The sequence below is a fragment of the Contarinia nasturtii genome, unplaced genomic scaffold, assembly GCF_009176525.2.
Source record: "Contarinia nasturtii isolate CC-2019 unplaced genomic scaffold, AAFC_CNas_1.1 Cnas_scaffold_810, whole genome shotgun sequence".
Classification (NCBI taxonomy): domain Eukaryota; kingdom Metazoa; phylum Arthropoda; class Insecta; order Diptera; family Cecidomyiidae; genus Contarinia; species Contarinia nasturtii.
In genome coordinates, this window is record NW_022198157.1 from 1,124,127 (window position 1) to 1,145,592 (window position 21,466).

The 21,466-nt window shown below is 35.4% G+C and overlaps 1 protein-coding gene across 1 annotated transcript; it reads right to left on the reverse strand.

The window, feature by feature from the left end:
* Positions 1 to 941: 941 nt before the first annotated feature.
* On the reverse strand, positions 942 to 13,828 carry LOC116342069 (tyrosine-protein kinase Dnt). Its single transcript, XM_031769558.1, has 7 exons — positions 12,984 to 13,828; positions 4,053 to 4,180; positions 3,003 to 3,241; positions 2,079 to 2,840; positions 1,785 to 1,945; positions 1,560 to 1,695; positions 942 to 1,430 (listed from the first exon to the last, which is right to left on the reverse strand). Exons 1-7 carry the CDS (start codon positions 13,096 to 13,098, stop codon positions 1,319 to 1,321), a joined length of 1,653 nt encoding a protein of 550 aa, XP_031625418.1. The 5' UTR covers positions 13,099 to 13,828; the 3' UTR covers positions 942 to 1,318.
* Positions 13,829 to 21,466: the final 7,638 nt, after the last annotated feature.

Here is a 21,466-nt window from a genome sequence, read left to right on the forward strand (position 1 = left end):
AAGAAAAAAGTACTATTTTTTAAAACGTAGTATTGATTCTAATGGTAAGATAAAAAGAAAATGTATACCATCATCGAGTTTCATCAGATCCTGACCCTTTTCCGATCCGAATGTCAATTTAAAGACAACATAAAAGAGATACTAGGAAAATACAAGACCTTGCCACACCTGCAGAATGAATAAAAAGTCGCTTGTTTTTTGGTTATAGATTTTTAAATAATGTGATGTTTCCCATTTTTTTTTATTAAAACTTTGATTATGCTTTTTATAAAATAAATTGATTTCTTTTATAAAATTACACGAATATATTCACGTAATATATTCACAATTACAAAATAAAATAATAATATATACAGAGGTTAACTTGTTGTTATAAGACTAATGGATTCAGATACAGAGTCGCTATTTTGTGTGTCTTACATATAAATATTGTTATTGCCACATCGCGGTATCGAATGTATTAATAAAAAAAAAAACATTTTTTTTCTCAAAAACAAACTTGCATCGCTTTTTTAAAATCGAAAATATCCGTAATGTTTTTTTTCAGTCTCTTGGGTTTTTGTTGTTGTTGTTTTTTTTCTTTACGAAAAAAAGTAACATGTATGACCACTTGATTCGCAGTGTCTTTTTTGAGGCGAATGAGAGAAAAATTGACTATGCTTTGAAGAAAATTCGCCGATGTTTGTTCGAGGGCCCGTGAATAGAATCGATAGTAGTTTAAATGTCATTTTAAATGTAAATTTTTCTTATAAGCTAAGCTAAAATATCTAACTGGTTGCCAGTTATATTTGAATTCATTTTTTATACGAGTTTCAAAATCGATTATAGGGCTCCAATGATCCAATAGACACAATTTTAAATATTTCTCAGTTATATATCGAATATCATACACAAATATAGCCTATATAAATTATTTTGATCATTTTTCGAGTGGTTTAAAATGTTTTGAGTAGATTTATTATTGTATTGGCGGTATTTGTTTTTCGTTTAAATAATGAATGTATTCCTTCAGGCGTTTTAAATTGGCATGCAATTGCTTGTACGACAAGCACTTGAATATCATTAAATTTACTTGAATTTCTTTATCGTTTTGAATACTTTTTCCGAATGGGTTGAGTAATTATTGGATATTCAATTGGTAAAGTTTAAAATGTCTTTCCCACAATCGCTTTGAATATAAAAGCACTTATCATTCCTACTTATGAGTATATATGACTGTTTTTCTTTGTTCCAACACGAAATAACACAACATTTACGATCAACATCAACAAAACGAGAAATGAACACATCTTCTTCTTCTTCTTCTTTTTTCATCGGTTTAAACATATCGCGTCAATTGATTGTGAAACTCCTGTAGACACACTTTAAGTTGACCAAACGATGGCCGCTCATGTGGTAACAACGCCCAACAATATGCCATGATTGTAAATCTGAAAATTAAACGAAATTTGTTAGAATCTTGAATCATGGCACTTTCTTTTCTCTGTTTTGAACAATCAATTTCATTCAAACGAATGTTTAAAATTGAAAATAAATCACGAAATGTTTTCAATACTTACAATTCATCGGGACAATTCACCGGTTGTGCTAATCGAAAACCTTCCGATAAGAATTGTTCCATGTCGTCATTGTTGATTTCTTGGTATGGTTGTCGAGCCAATGTGCACAATTCCCACATGAGAACACCGAAAGCCCCTGAGAGTAATAGAAATAAAAATATGTTCATTTTTCATGTTTTCATTGAAAATCGTTTAAATTGTAACAAAACCGAAATTTCTACATACATGTATCGGATGCTTCGGAAAACTCATTCTTCTGCAATGTTTCTAGCGCCATCCACTTGATTGGCCGATTCTCACTATCGCCCAAACAACTATAGTCTTCGGGGAATAGATCTCGGGCCAGCGAACTGTCTGTCAATTTCACTTGAAGTTGTTCATTAATACTGAAAGAAAAATACAAAGAAAATTAACTCAACTACTTCTCATTTTTGTCATTGTTTTCATTTTACTTTGAACTATTTCAAAAGAGGTTAAAATTGATTCGATAAATTTCTCTTTGATTTGAAAACTACTTACACACAATTGCGAGCGGCAACATCACAATGCAAAACCTGATGACTATGTAGGTGTCCTAATGCAACCGCCAATTGGTATGACATCATAACAATTTGAATGGTGGTTAATGTACGTGACGATGGTTCTTGGTTCAAAAATAGCTTCAGATTCACTGTATCGGCTGATGCAGCATATAAAAGGAATGGCGTCGAGATGTCATCAATAGAAACACCGAGCAACGGTAAAATTGCCGGATGTGATGCAGCATACAAACGAGTGCCTTCTTTGAGCAATAATGAGACTTGATTTTTACTTGCATGTTGTGCAACCGTTTTAACTAAAACCTCTTGTTCATCATTATAAGTGCCACGGAAAACTCGTCCAAATGTTCCTTCTTGCAAAACCTTTGATAAGCGTACACGATATCTATGGATTGTAAGCAATTCCTTTGCATCGATTGTATTTGTGCCGGTACGTTCGTTGATCCGTTCGCTCCGTGGTAGTGTCGATGTTGGTGGGGCTGGGGGAAAAACGATTGATGGCGGTGCCGATGGTGCATGAGTTTGTAAGCGTTGAAACGATGATGTACGAAGTGGTTGACTATGGCCACCACGTTTTGTTGGGCTTCGGGCACAGTATGCGATGGAAATTAAAATGAGCACCAACATTAATGCCAAAACGCCACCAATAATCAGTGTCAATAAGCCCGTTGGTGCGATGACTGACATCGTTTCCAGTAGCAATGGATCATCGATTGTGTTGCTTATTTTTTCGGTAGGCTCACTGCATACATATGCACCGGCAAGGGAAAGAAGGTAAGAAAAAATAATAATAATAATAATGAAATAAGTCAAAAAGGTAAATTGATATCGGAATTGAATTGGAAAAAAAGGTAAAATGCCTTGGGATAAAAGCAAGCAGACAGGCAAGACATGTAATACTTACACTTCCAAGCAGATTTTTTTGCGTCGAAATACTAATTCGGTAACATTGTTGGTTGCTCGATTAAGCGTAACTTCAATCGTTATCGTAACATCTACTTCAGCCGATCGCAAGCCCGAACATTGCATATCAATCGAAAAGGTTTCAATGTCGGTTGGGATACTTCCAAGTCGTGAAATGTTCATCGTTGGACGTGGCAGAACCGTCAAATCCGATGACTCAATGTTTATTTTGTATGGTAACTGAAAATAAAAAATTCAATCAATTATAAAAAAAAATTGACATTTTACTCTCTTCAAAAGCGGACAAAATTATGTTAATCCTTAATCGAAACCTCAATCAAGATGTTGTCAAAAGCAATCAAACGAACAAAATATAAAAAATTGGTCAAAAGAGACTGAGATTGTCTGTGAGGAAGAGAGAGAGGTAGACGGAGAGTGGAAATCAAAGAAAATGAAAAATTCTCACAATCAATAATAATCATGTGGCCCAGGAGAGCAGAAATGTTGAAAATGTTCTACAAAAGGCAATTTATCTTCATCATTCGGATATATTTTAAATTAACTGTTTGATAAATGCATTCGATTTGCCCCATGAGAGAGTGTATTCGAGTGCGAGAGTTCACTTCTCGGTTATCGTTGCACTGATTTATGTGGAAAAGTGGTCGGTTGTATTCGATTAAGTGAAACACTTAAAAGATTTGTCTTCGATTTAATGCCAATGCTATACGCACATATGTCTGTCTCTGTGAGTGTGTCTTGTCTGTTCATGTACAAAATTATGTATGAGATATGGGGCGAAGACATTGTACGCGAGCAATAAGAGTCTCCGGTGTACGGTTTCATTGCGCCGCATAAAGTGAGTGAGTATTTTATAGCGACACATACAAAAAGTGAACAAGCCACTCTCACGAGGAGTCAGTATAAATGTGGTGCGATACACGGTGCCATCGATAATGGTAGTACATATTGTCGATGAAGTGTATTGATTTATTATTGCTGAAATAAAGATGAAACGAAAGAAAAAGAAGAAGAAGAAAAATGCAATTATTACCGGTCTTCCTGCTAAACTTTGCCATGTAAAAGTGATGTCGTGTATATTCCCCGGCACCGGAACCGTAAAATGTAAGGCATATTCATTCACAAGGCCATCTCTAACATAATAGAGCTCGGCGGATAGACCTGTAAATAAATAAAATGCATTGTTAGATTTTGATGTTGGCTAATGTTCAATAAAATACATCGTCAACGACAACGAAAACGAGGCAAATGCTCTATAATTTGTATTTTATATGATTATCAACTAGCTTTGATGATGGGTTGGATGAATACATGCACAAAATGTATGTACACCTCATAAAAATCGGTGTGAGTCACACATACACCAGTAACTACGTACAAGCAACAAAGTCATTTGCCAACTTGAATAATATGAATGCGCAAAAACTCCGGCAACCCCTCAATTTTACCATCAATTCATTCGTCTTCAAATTGAATGGCTATACGAATTGTCGCCTCATGAATAATAGAACATGTGCATTTAGTAGCGATATATTTGTGTGTAAAGTCAACCGAATAACTATCTTGAATCTGCTCCAATTTTTGATAGGGATTTTACTGTTCAGTGGCGGCGGCAGCGGCGGCACGGGACGTTGCATAAAAGTGACTTTAATGCCTAATAACAACATCTAGAGGAAAATTATCGCAGTTTAAAATCTGAATACTAATTCCCCGTCATTTGCGCTTGAACTGCTGAACAGTAAAAATGTGAATTATGGCATTATTATACTCTACACTTGATTATATTTCAGCCACATAACCATTTTATATCATGGGATTTTTTCGCTCTCTCTCTCTCTCTCTCTCTCTCTCTATTCGTTCGTACCGAATGGAAAATTGTTTCAAGTGCTTTCCTTAATTAACTTTTATGAGATTCTCGAACCAATTAAATTTATTTCTCGCTTTGTAACGGCAATTTTTCGTTATCGTGCACACAACAGCGCACAGCAATGCAATGCAGTTTGCTTAACACGCATAAACCGCACAAATTGGTTGTTGTGTTCTTCCGAACATTTTTGGGCTGGTTTAAACGATGCCTTCAACAAAACTTCGGATTCGAAAGAGAGATCGAGTTTTGTGTATATTGTTTGATCAAAAATGTCAATGTTTTCATTTTGTTGAGCCCGTTTTTTTCTATTATCTATGCAGTGCTGGCATTCTTTTTCTGTGGCTTCCCGCAGCGAGCGCCTGAGCACAGCCGGAGAGCAACATTTGGGCCTATTTCTCTCTCTTTCTCTCCCGCTCTCTCGCTCGACTGCTCTGGCTGTTTGCGCGCTCGTTGACTTGAAAAATCTAAAAGTTTTGCCACTTTTACCTGCGGGTTAATGTTACGATGTCACAGCGCGCGTTTATAAATGCATGTTTTGGAATTATCACTAAGCCCCATACACACATAAACGCATTTGTACAGATCTGCTGGAATTAGTCAGGGCAGGGAAAAAACGATTCAATCTAAATGATTTGTTTTTTTTTTTTCGTTGTTCGTTGGGAAAATATAAAGTGGAAACATTAATTTTCAGCATTGAAGCTTGCGTTTTAAATCAGCGACTCTGAAGAGTACGAGTGAAAGAGATAGACAATAAGCAACGAACAGAGACGTTGATGGTGGAATAAATTAAACCCAATTTGTGTGTTGTATATTGAGTGTGTGCGTGGAAAAGTTTTACTTGCTGTTCAACTTTAATGAAAGCAATTTTCAGTTAATTGAAAAATACTCGTGAGCCTGGCTTAAAAACATACAAATGCCAATTTTGAGGCAAACGTGATGAGCGTGAAAGAAAAGAGAGAGAGAGAGCGAGTAAGACAGCAGCAATAATGACAACCAGCAACAAGAAGAATAAGTTTTTCCGTGCTCTTTCTCTCTCGCTGTGTGTGTGTTGCTCGTTTTTCGTTGTTTGTTTTGATTGTTAGGCTTCCAGCATTAAACATGTTTGTTTAAAAAAAAGCGTATATATCATAAGATCGAACATTAAAACGCTCTTTTCGGAATAAATTAATTGTTGGCAACGTTTCATCAGCATCTTGTGGCTTAATTTTTGCCCTTTGGATGCTTGCATTTCAATTCGTCTTTATCGTTTGCCTATCTATCTTTTCGTCGACATAGACGGTCGTTTTCGTTATTTTATTGGTTTTTTTTTGCTTGCTTGCAGCCTTAATCGTCGTCATTGTTAATGTATTCCATGTCAAAATATTTGCTCAAACATGACGAGCGAGCGATAGCGAGAGAAATCGAAAGAAAATGAGAAATGACGAGCGAAAAATGGGGAATAAAAACTGACAATATATCGAAAAACGTGCGCCAGATAGAGCTGAAAAATCAATAAACATTTGCTCATCATCATAATCGATTGCAAATGCTCGATTTGGTCTGCATATTTCATCATTATTTAAAGAGGGACGAGTCGAAGGCAGAAAAAAATGCGTAATAACACTCACTCCTCATTGATTTTCAAGATGGAATTCAAAGGAAACATTTTGTATTGGTGTTGTTTGATTTTCTCTTGTTTTTGTTGTTGAAAGGCGAAGTTTAAGAAAACAACAGAATAAGCAAGAAAAAAAAAATTGAAAATAAAAGAAGTTGCATTTCATGCTTAACACTTGAATTGATTGGCAGTTAAGAGTCTCAACACTGTTGAGTGTGCACGAAAATATACATGTACATAAATATCGTTAAAATCATTATCATATATCGTGAATCGAACTACATGTATGCTGCATCGAGATTGCCTCGTTAGCCCAAAAGGGAAGTGGAAACATATTGTGCATTGTGTATTAACACAGCACACGGAGATTGAGAGAGAGGAAAAAAAGAAACAATTAATTGTCTGAAACGAGGAGAAAGAGTTCTCTTTTTCTTCTTCAATCGGCCAACGACCAAAACGATCGAATCTTGTTACAAAAGCATTTTGTCCATTTTAGATTTGAAATGCACATATTTATACGCGAAGCGATCATTTCGTGGATGCGTTAAATTAAATAAATTTGTATCGGGCTTAAGACGTAGAAGAAGAGTTTCAAAAAAACACACGGTGCAACAACAAGGCGATATAATAATAAGAAGAAGCAGAAAAAAAAATTAAACAACCAAAACAGAACACGATTGAAATAATAAAAAAAAAGAAAACACGGACTTTTAACTAGACCTGTTTTCAAAATTTGGTTTTTTTTCTCCTCTTTCGATCGGTTTTAAGTACATGTACCATGCAAGAATGACTGTGCATACAAACGAGCACATCGAGACCAATCGAGCACGTTGTTGTTTACATAACGATTTTGTCAGAACGAATATATCGTGTACACAAACAATACATTGTAAATGAGATTTAAAGTAGAGAAAATCGACCAAGACGAATGCAACAAACACTTCGGTTTTTTTGTGCCTCGTCTTGTTCCACCTCAACCCGTTCACATGAGAGTGAGACGTGAAATGAAAACGTCTCGAAGAGATGACGACTACGACCACGGTGTATGATGCATTTTTCTCTCTATATCTGGATTTATAAACACATCTATCTCTAAACGAGGTAAAAAACAAATAACTTATGTTCGAACACCGTACAAATCGGCTGTCACAATCGTAAACGTATGCCAGATAGATACTCATCAAATGTATATCTCTATGTGTGTTCAGGTTGCTAACCGAAAATAAAACAATTTATCTAAACTGAAGGTGAATGATGATGAGATAGATCGACACAGCAGCGAGAAAGCGAGAGCGAGCGATCGAGAGATGGAGAGAGAGAGAAAGAGGAAGAGACGATAAATGAGACAGAAAAAAAAAACGCAGCGTGCAGCGTTCAGTCAAAGTCAAGACGAGACTGTTTGGTTTGATTCTAAAGTGGCTGATGGGCGCGAATGAGGAGGTAAAGTGGAAGAATAAGCAAATAAAAACCAACAATAATATTTATTATCGTCGTAATTTTTCAAATCGATTCTGTAATGAAAATAAATTTTATTCAAATTTCAACAAGAAGATTTATGAAGAAATAATCAAAAAACGAAAGAAATGAAAATTACGACAGAAACAACAGAGAGTGTAGAGAGAGGAAAAAAATGCCACAGAAAGTTAAGAAAACACCGGGCCGTCAATTGATTGCATCGTCGAAATGTGGGAGAGGTGGAGAGAAAGGAGACGAGACGTGAGAGTGAAAAAAAAAGAAACCAAATAAAACACGTACGTTATGTTATATGTACCTACGTCCTACATATTGAATGCATACTAAAAATTTGTGGAAATAAAAATAACTCACACAACTTGTGTACATTCAATATTGCAGCTCTCCCGATTTTTTTTTTTTTTTTTTTTGATGTGGTGTAGTTTTGGAGCGCGATGATGAAGAGCAGTAGACGACAAATAAATTGAGAAGGATGGATATGTGCAAAGGAACAAGCAACAAGAAAACAAAATAATAAAAACAACAACCAAGAATGAATAACAGTAAGAACATCTAAACTTTGTGTTGTGTTCTCTGTGTCTTTTTTTTCAGTTCTTCTTCTTCTTCATCATCATCGTTGTCGTTGTCGTGTTTTTTTTTACTCTTAAATGAGAGAAAAGAGCAGAAATGTACACAGTCGAATGCTTGGTGAACGCAGTGTGCGCTCGCGCGCTTACACTCACGGAAAATATGCGTGCTGCTCATTTGCACCAAAGATTGGATAGATAGCATTGGCATTTTGTGCATACATGAATGTGAATATATGGTAAAAAGAAATTCTAAAATGTGGAATATGCATTGTGCCCGGCTGCTGGTGCTGCTTCTGCAGCACACATCTCCTTTATTTTCTCTCTCACACACACACACTCTCTGCACCTCTCGCCGACTACATGTACCCACATGGTCTGTTGTGTTGATTCGAAAATGTGCATGCAGCTTGTTATTTTATTTTTCGTTTGTTTCTGTTCATTTTTCTGTTTGGTCATGTATTCTATATACATATTGAGGCTGTAAGTCGCGCTATATCGTTAACTTGTTCGAATCATTTCCCGCTGATTGAGTATTTCTTCAGTTTTTTGTTCATTCTTCACCTCCTCCTCTTTTTCAATCTTTCTTCATTCTACATCTCTTTAACTATATTCTTTGGGCCCATTTGCTTGTTGTGCAAAAGACATATCACACAGCGTTTTTCGCCTTCTTTGTCCTGCTCTCGGGTTCTTTTCTTCGTTTCTCTCTTGGATATTGCCTTTGGACGTGCTCGTTTTTCGTTCGTTCGTTTGGACTTTTTTTTCTTCTCTTCTCAATATTTTTCTCATTTTTCAGTTCGATCATGTCTTGTTGTGTTGTTTCTTATGCACACTGTGTGTACACAGAATGAAAGAAAAAAAATTGTTTTATTTTTCTTTCTTTTTCGTTTCGTTGTAAACTGCTCTCGTTAGATGATTTATGATACGGTTCACAAGCCATAAAAATACAAATAAAAAAAAAAAACGAACGAACGAAGTAAACTATACACATCGTATGTACATTTTGGTGAGTGTGTACACATTGGGAGCATTGCTTGCATTGGCAAACGGAATCGTCTGCATTGCCTTGTTTTGTATATTACCAGCTCATTTCGTTGTGCTTAACTTGGAAATTATCGAATATGCAAGCGCTCGCGCGCACACCAACAAGAACTGTGATATGCATTCGCGACAAGCCAACTACCGTACGGTTGTTTATTTCATACGAAATAGGAAGAAAGAAGAAGAAAAAAATCACGGCCTGTATGCAATTCTTAGAGCGGAGAAGAAAAAAAAAGATATAAAACAATTTAGCCCTCGGAAAAATGAGCGCGCTCAATTTTTAAATTGCCTGCAAAACATGAAGCAACACTAACAATCTCACCAGATGAGAAAAAAAAAATTATGAACCAGAAAAAAACACACACCAATAATTCGAACTGTTGACAAACAGATAACGATTCTTGTGTATGATTTTCGTGTGTAGTTTTTTTTTCTTCTCCTTCTCGTCATATATTCATAATACAACTCTCATAATTTCGTTTGAGTGCAAGATATGTAAACAAACGATGGAAGCGAAGTAAAAAAAAACGCTGATTTCATAAGTGTTCGAAAACAAGACTTGTATCGGCCAATTGGATGGAGAGGCAAAAAGGAGCAAACAAGCCGAGCTTGACGAGAAAAAAATAAACCAGCACACGTTTTGAGAAAAATTTATCACGACAAGAGTTAATATTTTTCGTATTCTTTTCTCTTTCTCTCGAAGCGTTTTTTTGCGTTATCTGATGATTTGAATTGTTGTGTAGTTCTTGTGGTTTTCTCTCCCCGTTGTTGTCGCTATCGATAATCGTCAGATTGGTTTGGGCGATTGAATTCTACCACGATTTATTTTTTTCTCATTTCGTTTTTTGCTTCTTTCTTGGTCTTCGTTTTTCTGGTGAATTAAAGCAAACACAGAAAAAAAAACACAAGAAATTTGGGTAAATAAAACACAGAACCGTAAATTGAATGGTTAGTTAGATACGCGCGACGAACAACCAATCGAACCGAAAAAAACCCAAAACGAACAAAATAACCCCCGATGAGCAGACAAAAAATACTATAAACTCAAGAGGACTGATCGTAATGATTACAGTTTTATCGTCGTTAAGATATTAGATTTCATAGTAATTCATCGTCGTCCTCCCAAGCAGAGTTATAGACAGACAGATACACAATGAACTAACAAATGACAAAACGAATTTCGAATCGATAGAAAATGAGAGATAGAGAAAAGAAAGAAAAAAAAAGAGCCGAAAATGAAAAATGAATATAAAAATTTGTGTGTTTTGTCTTGTTTAAATGAATTCGATTCCGTAACTGCAGCTTGTTAAATGGTTATTGTCATTTTTCTTCATAATAATAATTTCTGGTGGTGTCTAACCAGAGATAATGTTATGGTTTTTTAAGCAAAGTCGTTGACTGTTTAGTAGTCTCTCATTTTAGTAATAAGCAATAACAATAAAGATCATTTTTCCTCATTTTGTGAACGACCATCGGCGAACGAAGCGAGAGAGAAAATAAAGTAACAAATTTTTATAAATTGTCAATTTTATGAATTTGTATGTAAACAGAAATTGAAGCGCGATGATGGTGTCTATAAAAACTGCTTGCACACATCGACGTCAACTTTTTAATAGACTCAAATAAAAGTATCGTATTTTGGACATTTCAACGGAAAAACGATTTTATTTTTCCAACTTCTACAAAGAGCTAAAATTTCGTTTTTTTTTCCTCTCGCTCTGTCTCCATTTTTATGCGCGCATATAAAATGCTATTTTCTAGCTTCTCGCTTTACATGCAACATAGCAAAGGATATCGTTTCAATTGCTCGAAACTTAATACTTTTTTTTATTCTTTTCTCTGTCATCTAGTTTTGAGCTCATGACGATGGAACAAAAGCTAGCGCACATGCACATATCTACAGCGCACACATCTATCGTTTATATGAAGAAAAAAAAAACCTCTAACCAGCAATTTCGGAACGAGGATTGTGTTTTTAATGTGCTATTGTTGGTTTTGCAAAACAAAAGCGAAGACACATTTTCACGGATTTGGCCAACCAGAATTACAAACCACAAAAGAAGAAAGTTCTTTTATGAAGACTTTTATAAAAGCCAACGATTGAGATAGAGAGAGGAAAATAGAGTAATAAAAGGAACGAACTTACTAAAATATTAAAACTAAAGTAAAACTAATACTTTGTGAAGTGCATTTTGGAATTGAGAACAATTCATGAAGTTTCTTCGTATTTTTTTTTTCAGTTCTTATTCTGAAGAGAGTATAATGCGCTTATGATGGAGGTTTTCTAACGCTAACCATTTTTGCTGCCGGATGCATTGTTCAATAGCAATTTCTACTTTTTTCTTATAAATTCTTTCTCTCGTCTTGTGCCGATTGCAATCGTAAGCAATTACAGTTCTTTCAACATTTCCTCTTTGTTTCACATCGTTAAATATATATATATATAAAAAAAGCGAACTAAAGTGCCACCTTTCGTCGTTGCGATTGCTTAATCGGTTTAAACAAAGTTGAGATTATTGGTGTTCGCCTGAATTATATTATTATTATTTCAAAAGTGTTGACCAGAAGCGAAAAAGTTACAGCAAAAGGGAAACCATGAAATAAAGTGTCACCATTATAAATAAATAATAGTGTCGATAAGAAGTGTTCAAGTGTCATCTGTGTCAATTTTGTTTCTCAATCATTACTCTTTAACATTGTTCGTTATTGTGTGTTGCAGTTCCAATGATTGAATTTCCTTCGTTCTTCTCCATGAGTTCTCTTTCTCTCTATTTATCGCCTACTTGAGATTGTCTTATCTCGGCTAATCGGTTGGTAGTGTCGACGAATGAATGAACGAACAACACTAAAAAAAATGTATACTCAGCAATTTGAATCAGTTTAAAGTTTAAAATAGCAGAACGAAGACGATGGAGAAAAAAATGCGATGGTTAACGCGCCAAACTATGACTTTTTGTGTCGATTATTTCGACGGGTTTATAGTTTAAACGCACAAATATTCACATTCTATTAACCAAAATGATCCCATAAACAAGCCAAAATCGTATCATTTTATGGCAATCGTTGAAATTTATTTTATTGACGACGAGGTTTTGCGTTTTTGTTTTAAGAAGAATTTGGTGTCATTCGGAACAATTTATTCAATGACAACGGCAACGTGTGGATGCTTAACTCAATAAAATCAAATGAGGAAAGTGTTATGAAATGCTAAAATGGTCTCTTATTCTATTCGTCTTGTCAACACGCTACATCCATAATTATTTCCCTTTACTTGAGCAAATTTTCAGTTCCTTTCAATTTATTTGACAACGATTTAGTTGGTTTGTGTTTTTATGTTTTCGTCATTCAAAAATGACGCGTTAAAGAAATAATGTACTACATAAAACAACAAAAAATGCGATGATTGCTATTGTCAATACTCACCCAATAAACGCATCACTTCATGTTGATTTAAAAATAGATTCAAATGCCCGGCTACATTTGGTGTTGCGATCATCGTGATCCCGACGAAAGCCAACAATTTGTGTAAATTCTTCATTTTGTGTTTTACTGGTTTTGTGGCTTCACAATAACAAATTCACGTCTTTTTTTCGTATTTATTTGTAATGATTATTTTTTACGCTCCAAAAACAGCGAAAAAACAACGTTTCTTTATCAAAATCCAAAATCGTCTGTCTGAAATTTAATGCGATGTTGGGTGCGCTCCGTGGTTGCAAAACGATTTGCCGCACAGATTTTTTTCTCTCGCCTCTTCTGGCGTTTGTGTTTCTCTATCACTTCTGGTCGGAACGACGGAATGTGTGCATTAAATTCATATTGTACACCTATGCATATTGTTTTTGCGACACTTTATCCTGCATCGGTTTGCTTAATTGCTTTTTATCCAATTTTTTCCGATTCTGTCTTTCCATTCAAGAGCAATTTACCAACTTCACTTTTGCGCGATAGCACCACATTCACAGTAGCCAACAATAGTTATTTTTTCCGTTTTTTAGTCAATAATTTTTCAAACAATATTTCACACTGTCACCAAAACAATTCATGGTAAAAACTCGATAAAAATCGTAAATTTGACATTCGAATTTATTCTGCACAATAAAACTAACAACTGTGTGTAGAAATTTTTCTCGTTCAATTTACAACACAAAATAAATGGAAATATTTTACGGAAAATAAAGTTATAGATTGTGCATTAAAAAAAAGGATAAAAACAATATTGTGTGTAGATGAAATGATGTGAGTGCCGTAAGAGAAAAAAAGGTAGCGACCGATGCGTAGGAGATCCAAATCAAAACTGAACCAGCACTGTGACTGAGTCAGTGTTGTATGGTGTCGGCTGCCGTCAAACTTTTGCTTTGTTTTGTATACAAATGGCGTTCGACTTGCGTACGAGACGTCAACCGACGAATAGGCACTGAACGATCGCCGCGCCATCGCAGTATTGTCGAACGTTCATTGTCAGTACTAAAATTCAATTGAATATAAATGGAGAGGATAGAGCGATAAAGAGCAAACGAACAAACGAACTAAACGGAAGAAATGCATTCAACTGAGCAATGAAAATGCCGTATTTATTGCCAAACTCCCAATTGAAAATGCAATAAAATATGATAATTTCAAGCAAATTGAATGACTCCCAACTTTTTTTTATAACTTTAACAAATGTCTATCCGTTTGTGATATTTTTTTGTTGTTGCTATTCAATTTTTTTTTTTCGCTCCACACTTCAATTTGGGAATTATTGTCATAGAAACGTTGAGAATTTTTTTTTTGCACATTTGCCAATAGGACTTTTTGGGGCGTATCTCACAGTAACTGTATATAAAAAAAACATTGTTGAAATTTGCTATACGAGTTTTTTTTTATGGATAGACATTAAAAAACAATCAAGCGTCAAAAGGAAACGATATTTGTTCGCAAACATTTCGAAAAGTCGTCGAATGTAAATAAATAGATTAAAATGTGTCATTGTATGGAATCAAACCCTATCTCATCCTCAACAATTTAAATAAGTGCAACTGTCGATGATGGCAAAGTGATGGTGGCGACAACGTCAACGACAAATTTTCCCTTTGAATGCGAGAGTACGTGCTTTACAAAAGTAAATATGTAAACAATGACACTTTAATTAAAATTAAAATCTTATTTAACTTCTCAAAACGGGGCGCGCGCGATTACATTCATGAAAAGACGCTTGCTGACGAAATCTAATAAGCTCGTACACTTATCGGTGCACAACAGTTGAAAAGATGAATACGAGCAAAAGATGAATCGACAGGAGGATTTTAAATGGAAATGCGTCACCTCATATTACACCATCTTTTTGTTGAAACGTGTGTAATTTGATTCGAAATATTCTTTTTTTTCTCCTTCTTAATCATCTCCGCACTCTCTTTGCATGATTTGTGTGTGGAAAAAGCTGATTTTGTCTCGGTAATCAGTTTAACTCTCGTTTCAGATACTTTTTCATACATTTTCTGTACACTTACAGAGTCTTTTGCTCTCCGGTAATCTGGTGGATAATTGAGCGTGCATTCATATTTTGTGTAAACTGAAATTCGACACACCAAAAACTACAAACACCTACTCGACACATCGTCCGACGTGCAGATTGCTACGCTTGAATACGTTCAGGAACAAACAACGATCAGAAAAAGGAAGAGAAAACAAGAAAGACAACGAAAGAGTCAGAGAGAGAGTGAGTGGTATTTGATGTTCAAGTGTGAAAAGTGCCTATAATACAATATAATGTGTAATTGCATGGATAGTTGATATAGTCTCATTCAGTAGACATACTCGTTTGCTACTTAATACGGTTTCGTTTCGATTCAGTGCGAAAATAATGTGACGGCGAATGGTTGAGTGGAATCTCGTGCGCAGATTTGCAACCATCCGTATTTGAAAAACTCGTCAACATTATAAATTCCAAATAAATGGTGAAATTCCAAGGGATTTAGTCCCGTAATCATATTGACAGCCGTTGTGTCCTGTTTCATATTGATATAGAGACATACGCATCATTGATGAGCTCTTTCTCCCTCTCTCCTCTCTCCTTCTTTCTCTCTTTCTCTCAACTCGTGATCCGATCCAATCCATTCGAAATCGCCTCTAATGTGCATGATGTGAATATGTATCGTCGACATAGAAAAGCGGCTATAAGTGAAAAATCCCCATGAATAAAATTTTTATTCATCGCAACAACAGTAACGACATCAGGCTATGCGTTTATTATCGGTTTGTGCGCTTAACTACCGAACTACGCCTGTGAACAACCTATTTATTGATGATATCGCCTGTGTACACACACAAATGAATATGTAACGAAATAAAATATGATGATGCTATTGTAAACGCTGTTCGCCCACATTCGGTGAATAAATTGTTGAACAAACTGGTTGATTCACACAAACATACATTCTGAGTGCATCCTTGTCGAGCCTACCGCATACTGTATGGCACCACACACTGTAAAAATACACAGCGAAAATCATCCGCATCGAAATCATTTTGCAACTGAATTGCAACAGATAATAAAAAAAACGAGATGTCGAGGGTGAGAGTGTACAAAGTACACACACACAACGGGGAATGATGAACAGAGTGAAAGAGAACAGATGAGCAAATGGGAATCTCATTCGAACGACTGAATGAAAATAAAATAACATAATTTGAAGCGAATTTCTCTATTCATAAATTGAAGAGGAACTGTATTATTCGGTTGCGATGAAACAGGCCGACGACGACTCCGAATATTAGCCGTTGATGTTATAAATTGCACGACGAACTGTGTTTGCATTGTGAGTTTTAAATGAGAGGCGACGATATTGTCAAGTGATTTCAAACGATCACACAAGCATTTGGGGAAAAACAAGCTCTTGGCGAAGTGACAAACAAACGATGGAATGATTGGTGTGGGTTGAATTAAAGAGAACTTATACACATGAATTTACGTGGGTTTGGGTGTCTATAAATTTTATGGAATGGTGTGGATTTGAATCAATAACGAAGGGATGAATTCACACACACCCAAAACTCGCACACTTAACTCTCACTCTCCATACAATTGACTCGTTCTCTCTCTCTCTTTCTCTCTCTCATCAACAACAATGTTTTATTATGCTTGTATGTTTCGAGTGCTGTATATCTGCGTTGCGGCTACGCTGTGCCAAATGAAAGACACTTGAATTTAAAAAGCCTTTTTATATCATTGCGATGTTTAATTTCGATTGTGAAACGTAATGTTTGTATATTTGATTGCATTTGGAAAATACGAATGGCGCAGTATAAATGCATTTAATGTGCATTCATTATACACCCGCATCAATGTACTCACACTGTGTCCGGACTAACTGAGTTATCGAACATGACGCAGCGCATTCGAAATTCACCAAATGCAATTTGACATTGCATAATAATAGATAAGTAATGGGTCTCGAGTTTCTTGTGATAAATGTGTGTGAGTTTCGACAAAACATACTTTCTCTCCCCCGCTGCATTGTATACGCGTGCACCACCACTTAATAGACACAAGAAAAAATATGGACTTTCTCTATCTCGAATATCGCCCTGTGCAACTGCAAAATTGTTTTTGTGCACATTGAGAGAGAGAGAGCACTCTGGCGAACGAGCGCGCGCGCGTCAAGAGACTTTCAAGCCATTGGATGCTAAATGAAACGTGAACGAGAAAATGCTTTTCAATATGTTTATTTAGTAGAAAGCAGATTTTTCGATTCACATCGATCGGCAATAACGCCGGCTTCACAGCTATTTTTGTAATCATTTTTGAGAACGAATGAGAAAAAAAAGAACTTAACTTTTTTTCCCATCGTATTCCCGTTCGTTTCTCTCCTTTCGCTCAGTTCACTTCCTCATTTCGCTTAAATAAATATCGTCTCATCAAAATCGATAAACATTGAACGGGAATTGTAATCAGCCAAGTTGAAAACACAATTTAAATGAGAAAATTGAGGGAATTTCCAATATCAAGCCGGAGACATTTAAATTGCTATGGCTACATAGATAACATACATCAGTACTTTGATGTACTACCACGATACGATGATGAGATTTACTAACGATCGAATTTCGTTTCCATGTACTTTCTTGATAAATGACAAACTGTACTTTTCATTTTCTCGACGAGCACATCATAATGCTTGACAGGGCGCCCGCGTTTCTATTTTCACATTTCTTAATATACACGTAAGATGGCTAACATTGACTATATGGCACGCGTGCGATCTTTACCATCTGGAGTGAATCCAAATATTTGTTTAATAAATAGGTTTGCATTTACTTTAATCATAAATATATGAAACCATTTTTCGTAAAGAAGATTATAATCGAGAGTGAAATAAATGTAATATGCCATCGAGTGTGGTAAGTTAAATTACAACATTATTCGCTTTTTCACCCTTAATGAACGCTGATGACAATGGATGATTTGATGGAACAATGGATTGTACGTACAGAAGCTTGAAATTTCTCGCCAAAATTTCGTATTCGACCCCAGTAGTTTGTTACTATTCATAATCATAATTTTCGATAAAAACCAGTTCGGTTATGTTATGCGGCAATGCACACTAATCACATACACACTCATTCGCTTATTATTCGACGATTGCAAGAGTGTTTGCAAAGGGAAAGGCATAAATCTCGGTCGATACGTTTTACAGATATTCTGATACATATCATACGCAGTTTTTTTTTATTTTGATGTGAATATACAGCAGCTTTTGCCAGTAATGACAGGCTAAATTTTCCAAATGAAATCGTTGATTTAGGACCCCACCAAACCATCAATTGCGTACAGTGATTTTGTTTTGATTTGGTGTGTTGCTGTTGGGAAAACAAAAACATTGAAACAACACAAACACACACACACGTACACATCACACTCGGAGGGAATGGGTAAAACGCACATCAGATAGAAAAGGAAATGTGACACAAAGCTGCAATAAAAACTGATGTCATTCACAAGGCGAAAAAAAAGAAAATAAATAAATAAAGCAATCGTGTGAGTTCTTGTTGTGTCGTTTAAAATAAAATGCTGCGTGTTTTTCTCTCTCATCAATTCTGGAATTGGATTTCAATGCATCGACAATGCTGAAAGTGAAAAATGTCATTCATTGAACAGCAAGAAATATATCATTGCATTCTTTTTCTTCTTCGTCAAACTTTTTTCTTCTTCTTTAAATTCTCTAAGTCGATCAAATCCGGTGTTGAATGGAAATTTTAGTCGATTTTCGACACAATATCACCCAAATACACCAGATGAAGAAAAAAATCTATATATTTATTTTCAAATTGGCATCTTACACAATGAATTTGGGAGTTTTGTATTTGATGACGACAACAACAAAAAAAAACTGTACCTGAACATGTTCTGCAAAATAAATTGTATTGACACATTTCAAACGGAGAAGGAAATTAACAAGAAAAGACGACAACAACAAACATAATATAATGAAAGCAGAATGAAATGTTTGGTTCTGTTGTTGAAGTTTTATAAATGGCATGAAATTGTCGAAAGAACCGAAACCAATGTTCTGGCGTCAATAGCCATTCGCCTAAGAAACACACCAATAGAGCAGCAATAGTACATATATGGTCTATTCAATGGCAATGGATGTGATTTAAGAAGGCTCATTTCGAAGGATGACCCTGGTCTCTATTGTTAATGTTATTTATGCACAAATCCATTTATCAGCATTTTAAATTTTAGTTGTTTATCTCTATTTCTCGCCTTTCACAATAAAGTTTGTTTTTTTTTTTTCGTCACTAAATTATATCCATAAAAAGAGCAGATTTTCAATGAATTTGCATTTGAATTTGAAAAAGTAAATAACGCGTGCACCCAGCATGAACAAACCGTTGTTCACTCATTCGATCTGCCATTACGGTTTAATCTTTGCATATGGATTTTTGTTTATTTTTGCTGAATTGCTGTTCATTGTCATTTTTATTTATGTTGTTTATTGTTGCAACAATTCCGTTTAAATTTTTTTTCTGTCACTCATATTTTCTAGTACTCGCGTACGCTCGCTTCATATTCCATTCGCAATTATTATTATCAAATGGAAGAGAGTGTGAGAGAGCGACGAAAAAAAATGCAGAGGGGTGTTTTTATTGTTTGTCATATAAAAGTGACAATAAAAATACTATTCCCAATTCACTCACCAGTCACCACCACACACAGATCGAGTAAGTGCTACGAAAGAACAAGAGAATGAATTTGCTTCTAACCAGCCAAAAACTATTTGGAATATGAGCATTTCAAAACAGATAGAAATATATATATTTTTTATCTTTCGCTCAAAAAGAATTAATCCCAAATGTCAACTTAGGAAATTTGAAAATAAAAGAGTAAATGGGAAAAATGTGTGTGGAGATAAACACACAGCATGATGTCGCAATGCTTTTTTCCTTCTCGACGCCTTTATTGTTTGCAATACATCACACAGAGCGTGTATGTTGTGTGTATATTTTGCCTCTTTGAGTTCAAGGGAAGTTGATTTCAATCAACGCTGAATGGAAAAACCAAAAATCAACCAGCGAACGAGAAAAGGCAAGGGATCGAATGGGACGGGAGACCGTACTCCGGAATTGGTGATGACGACGTACAAACGACCAACTTTTTAATGAGAAAAAATCCAACTATCTCCGAAACAACGAACAGAGCAAGCACGAATTAAATGTCTAAATTTAATTTTTTTTGCCTGTGTGCACAGTGTGTGTATGTTGGCGAACGAGCACAGTGCCATTCAGTTTGCCCTATCTGGTTTTCTCGATGTTGATAAACCAGACATTCACATCCAGATAACTAAAACACATTAAAAAAGGAAACACGAAAACAATGTTTGGCTTTTGGTTTGCAAATGGTTTTTATGACTCTGTTCCATGTCCTTTTTGGTCTTGTGTTAAATGGCTCGCCGTTCATGTTTTCTCTCTCTCGCTCCCTCTCTTACTATCGGCGTGTGTAAATCACTTTTTTGGGACCGTTGATGAGTTAGGTTGTAACCGAGGCGTACCTGAAAATCCATACCATTACACAGATGGCTTAATTTAATTGAAATATTCGATTTCAATGTTTGTGATTGCATTTGAAGTCATGAAATCCAAATGACAATTTAAATGTGCCGCACACATTCTTTCTTCTTAATCCAAAGAAAAAAACTAAAAAAATATCTATACATTTAGTCTTAATTCTCGTGAAATTGTTTAAGCTCAGCTAAACTGCTTATTACTATTATTGCAACACCTATTATTTTGCGTAACAGTACGAGTCCGCTTTTGTGTACCAATTCGGCACTGGGTGGAAATATAATGGCATTCGACATTCGTCATTCGTACTTGTGAAGATTAACACATCACACGCTGCAGACAAATACACACACTTTTTTGTGTTGCTTCGTTGCTTTTGTTGATCGGTGCGATGCAATTGTCCATACATAACATTCATTTCTCGTCTCTATTCATAACAATACCTTTGATTTCTCTATTATGCTAAGCAGAATCGAATTTCAAACTGTTCCATTATGCCAAACGGAAATTGTTCGAACATTTGCTTCAATCGTTTGAGTTCCTTAATGACGACCACATTTTCCCTATTCTCTTTTGCCTCCATAAAACACAACCGAACATAAATTGTGTCGACAAAAACAAAAAATATCATTTTACCAACCGAAATTCCAAAATTATTTTTATTTTTTTGTTTTGAATGAAATTTGAAGTGAAATATGTTGAAGAAAAAAACAATGCGATCAAATGGTGAACAAAATTATTTTAACAAAAGTATAATGGTCATATGTGGCAAGTCACGCGTGAAATAATGTTGGTTCTTTATATGCAATGCGCGCGATGGGGGCACGCGATCCTTATTCATTATCTATCGCCATGACAAAACT